The sequence below is a fragment of the Pygoscelis adeliae genome, unplaced genomic scaffold (genome assembly GCF_000699105.1).
Source record: "Pygoscelis adeliae isolate BGI_AS28 unplaced genomic scaffold, ASM69910v1 Scaffold150, whole genome shotgun sequence".
NCBI lineage: Eukaryota > Metazoa > Chordata > Aves > Sphenisciformes > Spheniscidae > Pygoscelis > Pygoscelis adeliae.
Window position 1 is genome coordinate 660488 of NW_008823872.1, and position 12240 is coordinate 672727.

General features: G+C 46.5%; 1 protein-coding gene across 1 annotated transcript in view; it reads right to left on the bottom strand.

The window, feature by feature from the left end:
* Positions 1-2303: 2303 nt before the first annotated feature.
* The window catches only part of MVB12B (multivesicular body subunit 12B), a 14892-nt gene continuing 4955 nt past the window's right edge, over positions 2304-12240 (bottom strand). The window contains exons 3-6 of the mRNA XM_009334297.1: positions 9745-9852; positions 5945-6041; positions 2735-2864; positions 2304-2430 (exon numbers count right to left, since the gene is read on the bottom strand). Coding sequence (XP_009332572.1) covers positions 2304-2430; positions 2735-2864; positions 5945-6041; positions 9745-9852 — 462 coding nt within the window. The remainder of the gene's footprint in view (positions 2431-2734; positions 2865-5944; positions 6042-9744; positions 9853-12240) is intronic.

A 12240-nucleotide genomic window follows, 5' to 3' on the forward strand; every position in this document is an offset into this window, starting at 1 on the left:
CTCATCTCTCTATGGTGATGTAAAAATAAGAGGTTACTTGTGACTACAATCTTCCACAAACATTAAGTGTTGAGTAACTTACCACATTGCTGATAAAGTATTAGAAAAGGCTTTCAAGTAGTATGTGTTCCCCGTAATAATGAAATATTTGCAGGATGCACCTTTATATACATTTCTATTTCTTAAAAAATATATTGGATAATAAATAATCGGAGTAAAAAAAAAACAGACATGAAAGATGCTTTGAATGATCAGGCTGGTGGTGTAAAAGTTACCTGTAAATCACACACAGGGCATGAGAGTGGAGCTGGCTACAGACAGGTGGTTTTTACTAGGAGGCATTAATGTAACATTCAATTATTCCACTGCATACTGGCTGTTTTAACTCAGCCAAATTAGAATACATTTTATATTGACTATTTTGACATTTGCTTTATTTGGCAAGTAAAACAAAACTGATCCAATTTCCTTGCAGCCATTGTAAACCATAAACTGTACAACAAGAGGTTATAAAATATATAAGCCTTGTAAACACTTCTTTTCAGACTGTCGCTGATGCTCTGAGCTCTAATTTTGGCCCTGTTCCCAATAGCTCTGACGCTGCTCTGTAGCCTTCCCTGCTCGGCCATAAAGTGACCCTTCCACGCTTAGTGATTAAGGACCGCCATTGACATTCTCTTGCTATGATAATTTTTTCTCCTTATTGTGGAAATCTGCCCAGGCAGGAATTTCTTGCAAACAGAAAATGAAGATCTGTGCTCTAAAATCAAGATATCTTTTTCTCTGATCTCGCATGGCCTGTGCTAAGCATGTAGCTTACATCCAGTGGAGCTTCAAAACAACGTATCAGCTCCTGGTGGGACAGGCTGAAATCTCCAAAAGACTCCTGGCTTTTCATCTCTTTTGCCTCCATCTCTGTTTGAGAAGCAAGACAGCATCTCTGCCTGCAGCACACCTGACAGTACAGGACAGCAAGCAGTGTGCCACGGCATGGCAGGTGACTGAGCAAAACTCTCAGTGAAAGAAACGCCCAAATGCTTTGGAGAGTTCCAAGAGCCACCGCAAGACAGTAGGTTTAAGTCTGGGTCATGGGTGAAGGCTCAAATGTAGACACCTGCCTTAAAAAGATACCCAATAGCTTTTTTGGGAACAGTTTACAGCAGTTTAAAAGTGCCACTCTCTGAAATGACCTGTAAATCAAGAGTCCGAAGGACATGAGTATTTTCCACCCATAGGACACAAGGATGTTTGTATACAAACCAACCCCCCTGGAATTCCCCTCCGCTGTATCCTTTGAAATTCTAGCTCTCAACAGTTACTGCAATACTGTAAACGTATCTGCAGTATACCAAATGCCTAGTGCAAAAATACATGTTTGCTTAATTAAGCAAAATCCCAAAGGGACCCATAGAGAATGTGCTGTCCCCTGGCAATAGCCTGGCCTGGAGTTCAGTTGATGAGCCTCATCAGTAGGAGCCCATCTCACACTGGATGCTGTGCTTTCATAGCAAGTTCCAGGAGTACGAAGCATTCAGTTTAGCCTCTATCTGTGCTGGTTTGTTGCTTAACAACGCTCTGTTTTGTCCAGAGAAATCCAGCAAGTAAGCTGTCAATACAGGACTACTATTATATGCAAGTATACACACAAGTGCATACATTTATACACACAAATACTGTGTATAACACAGGGAAAGCAACCTGGACAGACACTATGCCAGTGTCTGCCCAGAAGTGCTGCTCCTGTCAGTCACTGCAGGTTGAGCAGTCTGCTCTGCATGCCCAATGTCAGCTGCAAGACTGGAGCACAGTAGTTGGGTCCAAGAAAAGAAAAAACACGGACAGTACTTCAAACCATGAGTGGACTGATTCTGGAGAATGAGCAAAACAAAACTTGTCTCCCTACGCATTAAAATCTGTATGAACGCTTCTCCCTCCCTTTGGACAAGGAGAGAAATCGACTTGGCTATAGTTCTGGCCCACCCTCCAGGGGTGACCCACGTGTACTTGTTGAAAACTGCAACATCCCACACAGTTTAAAGAAAAAAAAAGGCGTAGTTTGCTGTTTCCCTTCCTCTGCAGGCTTCTTCTTTCTTCTGACTTCTTCACCCATATGCTTTTATACGGCAACAGCCAAAAGAACTTCCAGTAGGCAAATACTTGAAAGAACGACACATTTCCTCATCATCAGATCATGCCACGTAATTATTCATACTGACGCGGTACCCTGGTCTTGATTCCACCAGGCAAAGTTAGTAACAATACACCATGCAGCATCAAGCAGAAGGGGCTGGAAAGCAGAAAACTTACCTTGGCAAGTTAGGAGCTGGTGTTGAAGACGGTACTTGGGAAGGAGGAGTCACAGGCTGTGAAGATTCATGGTTGCGTGGAACTCTGCCCATCCGGTACCAAATGCCCATGTTGTTCAACTCCCTATGTAATCAACACAGAAGACATTAATGCTACAAGCAAATGCTACACACGTGTGCAAGTATCAGGCACTGACGTGTTTCACAAACACCTTGGTTAGTGAGAACCAGTCTAATTGGAAAAAAAAAAGGGGGGGGTTTAGTTAATTCCTACATCAAACTCACTAACACTTGTACTTATGTAGACTTTTCTAATGACAAGCTTCAGCTCTTACAAAACTACTACTTAGTAATTATAGGAAAACAGGGTGCTTAGCCTTGGTACAATTGAATTTATGACAACAGCTTCTGGAGTGAGGGGCACTTACCCTATGAACGTGTACTGAGGAGGGGCTTGTTTAGATCTACCCAGGATTCGGATATCACAGATCGCTGCCTCTGTAGAATCTCGAGGGATGAATTTAATGCACAGCCTCTTCTTTCTGAAAGCTATTTCTTCTGCAAAAACAACCCAGGACACAGGGTGGTTTTTATGCAAGATTAGGGTATAAATGTTATTTATTGTCTCTCCAGATATTAGGCAGATAATTATGGCAGGAACTGGAGCCAAAGAACAGATATATGTCAACAAACCAGACAGTGCAGTGCCATTCAGTGACTGGAGAAATTTTCTATCAGGAGCTCTCTGTACACTGTGTGAGATTTGTTATTAGGCACTGCGATAAACCAATACTCCCTACTACCCTCTGCAGAGAAGATAAGACATCATGTACGCCACAGAGTACCGCACCACAGAACAGAAATGGCAGGTGATTTTTCCACTTACACATACTTCTCACATTTGCTTTCTCTTTCCAAGATAATGTTTGCCTTACCGGCCTGGATAGTCGTATCTAAATATTCCTCCTGCAAGCATCGCCTCTAGGAACATACCTGGAAGCTGCTGACACAACCGGTCAGTTTATTCTGCCAAGTGCTTCCAAACAGCCAACCAAACCGAGCGGAGGAGCAGGCAGAAAAACAGACTGCCATGCAGAGTGGCTAACAGTAAAAGCTGTCTGCCCAAATCTCACGCATCCTAAGTGTTAATGACCTCTCCTGACTCAGTCATCAAGCACTGAAATGATACTCCCACCGTGTTTACCCTGGTATCTTTGTAGGGATAAACCAGATTTACAAAGCAGTAATTGCTAGGACCTCCTACAGGGCAGCTGTGCTGCACTGACCCGTGTTCAGAGGGTGGGTGAATTTGCTGCACGGCCCTTTTCTGCTATGCATCGCAGAGCAATTTCACTTTTTTCCACGTTATCCCATCAAGAAAAACTCAAGCCCATCAGATTTAAGGCTTATCTGTATGATGAATTCATGTATATGCATGCTGTCTGTCTGCATGCAGATACAATCCACATCCAGCTATGGGTCAGTCGCATGACAATGGGTGGTACCGGCACACAGATACAGATCTGCGGTGCTTGGAAGCCATTGCTCTGTCTCACCCTAGAGTCCACGACAGTCTCAATGTGAGCAAGGTGAGGTTTCTATTTGTGAATGCAGGCACTTGAAAGACATGACTAAGTCCATTGATAAACTGAAACTCTAAAGTGCAGCCACTGAATGAAAATCTGGAAACAACCAACAACTGCAAACAAGTGCCTGCAAAATCAAAACCCTTCAGTTTAATATGAATAAATATCCCCCAGCTTAAAAATATGCTCTCACTTCAACAGATGGCAAGCAGCCCTGTCTCTGTAGGCTCCTCCTGTTTCGTAATCCGCACCTTGGAAAAAGCAATCCATCCTGGCCTCTGAAATTTGCTGTCGCACCAGCACCAATAAATGTACAGACAGTGCGAGGTGTGTCACAATACAGCATCTGTGCAAGCAGCTTTGCAGTTACAGTGCTGCTTTTTAGAGATGTTAAATACCTGTATCCCTGAAGACTAGTCTTCTCCTGCTGTGGAAAACTGGGCTTTTATTTGAAGTGCCTAAAACTGATTTTAGGAGCCCAGGGTTTAACGTTCCACATCTGAAAATTTTCTCAGAACCTAGTAAGGAGTACTATATTTAATATACTTACTATAAGTCAACCATCACTTAGAGAAGAGCACAGAAACATGTAAAACCACAAATTTAACTCTGAACAAAATCAGTGCCTCTTATTTGACTTTCACAGTAAGTATAAAGCTGACTATTTGCTTTTTTGTCTTTGGTCTCTTTTACACTTGGCTAGAGTCTGCAGTCCGTAGCAAACTTGGTTTAGGAGCTGGATTCATTAATTACACATGCTTAACCAGAGTTAATTTTAAGTAAACATATTATAAACAGTCAATCGAAATGTGTTCATTCATGCTAATGGAGGCAGGGATATGCACCACCTCATTAATACAGACAGTGCCTCTGCTTTAAAGATTGCATGGGTCGCAATCCAATGCATTTTAAATTAATTACACAGTCCCCTTCCACCTTTCCACCAGGACTTTCACAAAAATTACAGCAGCACACAGTAAGTGTCCAGCGCTCCCAAGGGCGAGCAGGATAAGCCGACGACTCTCCCCTGCGCCACACGTGCCCAGGAATTCTCCAGGGCAAGGGGGTGACCCAGGGGAATGGGAAATGGGCTGCAGAGCCTTTCACTTCTAGGTCACAGGTTCAAATCAGAACCAGGTCAGTAGTGACTGAAAAACCATCCTCATCTGCTGCAGACCCAGATGAATTATTCCCTGCAAAGCAAGCTCATATAACTCCTTTCTACTCATAACTAGGCTGGATTTCATTACTGACGAGCACTGGTACCAGCCCTGCTCTTGAGCATTATCTGTACACTCGGCACCAGCGCATGGTGTCCTGCAGCCCTTCCACACTCAGCTCCCACGGGGCTCGTCCCCAGCCTCCTCCGTACTGCAATTCGAAAGCACTTGATGCCTGCTGCAGAACAGAGTGCTACGACCAGACGTGGCTCCAGCTGCTGCTGCCATGAGTCTCAGGGGATCCAAATACACTGTTCGGGAACTGCTGACTTAAATGTTGCAGTGAAGCCACTTCTGCCTTGCAGAAATCAGGATGGTATTTTCCCTGGACGTTCCACTTGTGCCTTCTCTCAGCAAGTGCAAATATACCCCACCATCCTCAGTGCTACCTGCCAGGACACGGGCCTTCATTTGTTCACAGAGGGAGGCGTAAAGCCAGCGTGCATGACCCAGCACCACAAGCACATGCCCTTCCTTTCCATATCCATTTGTGAACATCCCCCAGCACAGCAGTTCTGCTCCCGCTAGGCCTAGCCCACACTTGCAAAATGAAAGAATAAACAATTCCTTCCAGCCCCAGAGCTGTGCTGCTCTAGCAGGCAAACTGGTGACAGTCAGGCAGCAGTATTAAAAAGCCTGAAGAGTACCGGAAAACCGAAGGCTGTTTCATTGCAGTCCAGAGCTGCCCCCAGACATGCACATGTAACCCCAGAGAGCAGCAGTGCTGAGAGCGTCCCTTGCCTGGGACACAGCCCTCCACCACCCGACCACACAGGCACTGGTGGAGCAGCTGCTCCCAAGGCACGGGACTGAAGAACAGATGCCAACTTACGTGTATCGATGGTCTCTTGAATGGGGATGAAGCCCACGGGTAAAGTGTCCTTGATATCAATGAGCTTCATATCAACCAAGACGTTGCCTAAATGACTCTTTGGAGAGAGAAAAGAAACAGCTGACTATAACAATGTCACTACATTCAAACCCAGCTTTTCTCACCTGCTGAACCCCAAGACGCCTTGTCATTGTATCTGACCGCCAACTTTAAAAATGGTAAGGAGGTACCAAGTCAACGCTTGCAACTGTCCCTGCTGCAGGAACTACATGATGATTGACTAGGAGATACCAGACAGCTTTCAGCATTTACAGATTCTTACACCTCACCCACTGCCATACTTCTGGATCCTTGGAAGCACAACCAAATTCTTCCCTTTGGAAACATGGCAGTTCAAAGTATTACCTCCATTAACTCATCCACTGAACAGGTCACCTTAGTTCTCACAGAGTCTACATCTACAATAGCAACATGATGTTTCTGTGACAGTAACAGCAGAAAGCATTATGGGAAGATGGTTCATGCAGACACAGCCAAAGTTATTATGTGCATTAGCTAATTAGTACTGAATAGACATGATTCTAGCTCCAAACGCAGGCGCACTCCAGAAGAGCAGGCCATTTGGAATGAAGAACTTCATTTGGAGTCCATATGAATTCTGAACTGATGCCTCGTCCTATTAATCAAGGCTTGAAGAGCTCAAAACACAATTCAGAATGACAGCCTCCACAATTGTTTAGAGACCAGATTTTCTTTGCAGTTCTCGTTAAAGCCAGCATTGCTGCCAATAATCTGGATTCACGTATGGAAGAAAAAACACACTTTGGTTACTGCACAGCCTTTATAAACAGAAATGCAATACAGAACAATTAAAATTTCATCCTAAGCCATCAAACCATGTCAGTGTGTTTTACTGTTACTGGTTGCTCAGTACCTCCTTTAGTTTTTATCTGGCAGAGTACTTCAGGCAAGCCTCTACTCTCTGATTATTACACTGAACTACTTTAAAACATATTTAAGTTTGCAGCCTCTGAAATAAGGGGAGATCAGGCCTGAGATTATTTTTTGGAGGTTCTGCATTTCATGGTCAACTCCTCACCAGGAGGGCCACCACCCCTGCAGCCCTGTCCCACCACACACAAGCATGGGACATGTCCTTTGCTCATGCAAAGCATCCGAGGCCGGGCAGCCCCCACATGCCTCTGTCCCCCCTTTGGCCAGGGCATCTCAAAGCAAGCAACGCAGGATGCTGCAAAGCCTGAATGTATCAGTTAATGTGGTCCTGGCACAGCAAATGGTAGATGAAGTAGTTGCTGCTGACTCATCTTTCATGTTTTATTTATCCAAACTGTCTGGCTGTGTTAACATCAGTGTGCAACTTTCAGCTGAACCAACGATCATTCCTCCATCAACAGCAGACAGGTAGGAGAGATGCCTCTGATAAGTTCGTTAGCTGCTGAAACACTGGTAGTCAGCACTGATGCTCTGCCATATACACGGGAGAAAAGGGCACAAAGCCTCCCCGTTTGTGAGATGTACCATTCGGGGCCTCCTCACCATGACACTCAAATACCAGCTATGTCCTCATAATCTGTCAAATATTGTAAGCTGTTGAGAATGATGGTTCTGATAAAGAGACACTACAGACTGTCTCCGTTATAAACCAGGTATCTGAGGTGCATTAACTCTGCTAACTACAACATGTTCTTCAGGACAAATAGTTCCCAGTGCTTTGTTAAAAACAAAAAAACCCTGAGCAGTAAAACTTCTGACCCAGAGCGCAGCAACACATCAGTGTCCAGGCGAGAGTAGCCTCTCCCTCCCAGATGAGAGCTCTAGGTCACTGCTACAGGGAGGACCAAAGCCTTTTAACCCTCGGAGGTCCCCAGTCAGGCAGCACATTGTACCCCTGTGTGGCCGGAGAGTACTGAGAGGGGAGGGAAAACTCTTGCTGGGCTAACAAGGAACAAGGGTGCTGCTCCCTGCACAAGGCTGTTCCCCCCACTAGTCTGGTCCCCTCCTCCCCCCAGCCCATCAGCCCACTTCCAGTCTTCAGCACTCCTGGTCCTCCGGCTGTGGGATCAGCTCTGTGTGCTTCCCAGGGGCTGGCAGACTGGTGCCAGCATCTACTGGTCTGGTCTCTGCCTCACAAAAAGGCCCCCCTCGCACACGCGAAGCCCATGGCCTCAAGCAGCACGAGCGCACATTCTGTCTAGCATGGGCAGAGGGGTGTCCTTGGGAGGGAGCCCACTTAGCCGGCCAGAGGAGGCTGACCAGCCTTGGGAAATCCACCCTCTGAGAAGAGACTGTGCTCTCGCCGTCCATCGGGTATAGCTGCGGTGAACCACAGGAGCACCGGCTCCACACCGCTGCCCGAACACCGGCAGCACTGCCTGCAGGCTGCTTCCCAGGAAGCTCTGCCAGAAGCGCCTGCAGGTCTAACATACCACTGACGCAGGGCTCGAGACAACCCGTGCACGGGACGCAGCGAATCGCGCCACACCTCGCACAGCAGGCTGCTGTGCAGCTGGGACCAGCAGTCTTTCCCCCACGCTGCCTTTAATTCACTCCTCATCAGTATGAGGAACATATTCCCAAACCATGCCGAGCAGAGGATTCATGCCAAAAGCCCAACAGGCACCGACTGAGGGTATTTACACTGTCTCTGGTAGCCAGCAGTTGCTACTATCCTGTAATTATTTCTGACAACCTCGCATTTAAGGTAGCCACAGATAAACTTAATACTCAAATCATCACAAACCTTTCTGTTTAATACCCTCCCCGCCTATTCTGGGGCTATTATTCCTGCTCCTGCAGGTACTCCAGGATGAAAAGCACAATTATTGTTCATCCACCCCAGGAAGCGGTATTTCCCATAGCTTTGGAGCTTTATTTTAATCTAGAGGCAGGCAGGGAAGTGGATGGAATAAAGGTCAAATGCTGGAAATTGGCAGCCCCCGGCTTTCCTGTCAGGACCTGTGATCAGCCTCTGAAGTCGCAGTTGCTTTTCTGTTCCCGTCATTGGTGAAAGCACGAGTACAAAATGGTATCTCCATACCCTGACAACTGAGTCACTGTGAATATCCAAAACACGATGAAAAGCAGGATTACCCACTAGATGGAGTGCATTCATTGTAGAATTAAATAGTTCCTCCAGAAAAGAGGAAGTTTTCACACTAGCCTCAACCAAAAACACAGTAGAAGGCATCAGGCTCTCAGTGCACATGGTCTCCTCTCCTCCACGGAAGATGTGGGCAGACAACTGCCACTAATCAGAAATTAACTTATGCTTAATAGCCATACCAGAAGATTACAAGAGTACGGTAGCATACGCACAACATGGGCAAATTTTCAAGAATCAGCACAAAAAACAACAAAGAAATAAAAGCTAATCCTGCAAGAAAATATCTATGATGCCCCTGGATTCAGAAACTAACATTTCCTTCATCAACACTACCTGCAGCATTTGCTTCTCTAGGTAATCAGAGCTAGAAATTCATCAGAATCATGAGCATGCAACGCCCATTGCTACAGCAGGAAACACTAGCGCGATGGGGTTACTGAAATGCAAGCATTCCTTTTTCTGCTGCTTTTATTGCAGATTTTGCCAATGATTTCTTTCCATGAAGAACATAGACAAAACGCAAATATCTAGCCATTGCAGTTTGCCTCCTGACTCACCCAAACCCAGTGAAATGCCTGCTTGAATTATAATTGCCTCCATAAAATGAATCATCTTATGGGTAAGAGCATACCAGGCACAGATGCAAATCATGCAGACACTCAGCAAACGGACTTACATTTTCTTTTGAAAATGATCTCGTGAAGCACAGGTATCGTGTGACCTTGGATTTAAATAAGCCGTCTTTCCAGAGGTCAGCATCCAAGCCATCTGCTGTTTGTGCAACCTGGAAAGAAGAGACAGAGGGAGAGAGGAGACATGTGAGCCAAGATAAAGTTAATGTATGTGCAGTACTTCTTCCTCAGACCTCTTCTAATTAACAGTAGCCCGAACTCTCACAGCATCTCATTAGTTTTTTCATGAGGTGCAGTGCAAAGAACTTTCAAGAGGAGGTATAAAAAGAAGTTCTAAAAATGCTGTCTCTCGGGAGTCCGTTGATTAAAGATGCTCTGACAAAGGCTATTCTAATGAGGAGACAGCAACTTTGGTTACAGTCTCCAAACAATAGTTTGGAAAAGTCAGCATATTGAGGCTCTCATTACCACCCTACACGCAAGGGTGCACTGGGGCAAGCTGTGAGGAGTGTTCCGTGTACACAAAGCACAGAAACTGCCCAATCTCAGTATTATTTTCACAGAAAAGCCAGAGGAATTCTGGCTTCCAGGCCAAAAAGCTGCTTCCAGCAGGTGGGGAAAGCCCTGGTCACTCGCAGACTTCAGCAGCAGTACTGCGCGTGAGGACGCACCCTGCAAACGTCCCTCTCCAGTGCAACCCTGTCCAGTCAAATCAGTGGCACACACCACACGGAGGGCAAAGGAAACAGACCCCGGGCCCTCCACCAAAGAGACAGAGGCACGTGCAGGAAGAGAAAGGCAGGAGAAGATCTCACCTTCGAGTGGATTCAGGGAGTGGGCATGAGGCAGCACCATGCCAGGGAAAGGGCTCTGCTCTATTAGCAGCTGGGCACTTGCCCTGCAGGGTGCAAGCTGCTAAGAGCCCCTGCCCCAAAAGGTTTGTTGTCGAGTAAGACAGGAGACAAGAAGGCAAACACAAAGAGAAGGGTAGCAGAAATAAGATTACCCCACCAGTCTAACGCCCAACTGATGGCTCCCAACAGGAGACTCTAGCATGGTCTGAAGCTACGGCTACGCAGAAGCACAGCTGAACTTCTGCCTAATGCCTCTCAGATGGGGGCAAACCACTCCACCACAGCTCTTCCAAGTCTAATCTTATTGAACTGAGTAAGATCTTGGCCCCAGAGCAGTCTGATAACAAAGAGCTGACATTTGTTGTTACTGTTTGCACCCATGTTTTGTCAAGCAGAGACTCTGCGCAGGGAGCAAGAGATGTGTGCTGACAAGACCCTCCAATTATCCAAAGTGTGGGAGAGAAAAGCATGTTTATTGTCTGATCAGCAAAGGGAGCAAAGTGCATTGGCTGCTCTTCGCATTTCGGCAACTGCTGTTCACAAGCCCCTGCTCAGCTCAAGCCCTTGTATGACACACACAGCTTTTCTGGTCAGGCTTCTGCAAAGAAACATGCATCATTTTTAAACAGTAAAATTTTAAAACAGGATTTTGGTGGGATTTTTTTATTTCTTTATTATTCCTTGAATTCAACTCTTTCCTAAAGTGCTAGTTTAGGAATATATAAAATCCACGTGCATCTCCCTCCCCTATGGGTAACTCAGTCGTGGTGAAAAGATATTCAGAAAACAGACTGCTTAGAAAAACTGTTGGCATATAGGACACTTAGCGTGAACTCCAGCCCTTGTCAGAAACAGTTTGAGGGACTACAACCAGATTTAATCACTTCGTTAATTAATATGGTTCGAGTTCTACGTTTCAGTTTTTCTTGTGTTAGCCAGTTTTGTTTTCTTTGTTCCCACATTACAAGATGCTCAAAACTCGACAGGCAGCGATAGACCCAGTCTGCAACTGTAAAATTGGTGCTATACAAGTGGCTGTCAAATGCACTTTTTACCTAACCTCCTCTGTAAGCTTTGGGAACTTTACACTACTTACAACAATACCAAATAATTTTTGAGGTGGAAGTACATCACTTCAGTTGATATCTCCTCTACAACTCGCTGCCCAGGGCACAGCTGGATCACACCTGGCCAAGACATCTGAAGGGCCCCCGCGCTGGCGGGCTGGCACTGCCTCCCCTCCAGAGGAAGGGAGGCCCGGCACTGCTGTACTCTGACGTAAGGATGAAAAAAACCCAAAAACTCCAACCCACACCACACACCCTTTTAGGAACAACCCTGTCATTCTAACCCATCACATATCTAGTAGAAAGACCCAAGCTGGTTCTGCAGGGAGCCACGCGGCGAGGCACCCGACCCATCTCCAGGGAGGCACAGCAGTCCAGGCTGACCCCGCACTCCCCTTCCCGCTCCTGCCTGATGGCCGGCCTGGGCAGCACAGGAGCCGGGCACTGCTGGCAGCTGATGGCAAGACCTGGGTCCTTGGCTCCCAGGAGCCAGCAGTGCCAGGCCTGGCCCACAGCGCTGCCCCACGGGGACAGGCCCCTCCAATGCTTCCCCACCCAGCCGAGCTGCCGGTTGCTGCCCAGCTGCCTGCCCCGGCAGCACCAGGCCGGCTGGCCCCTG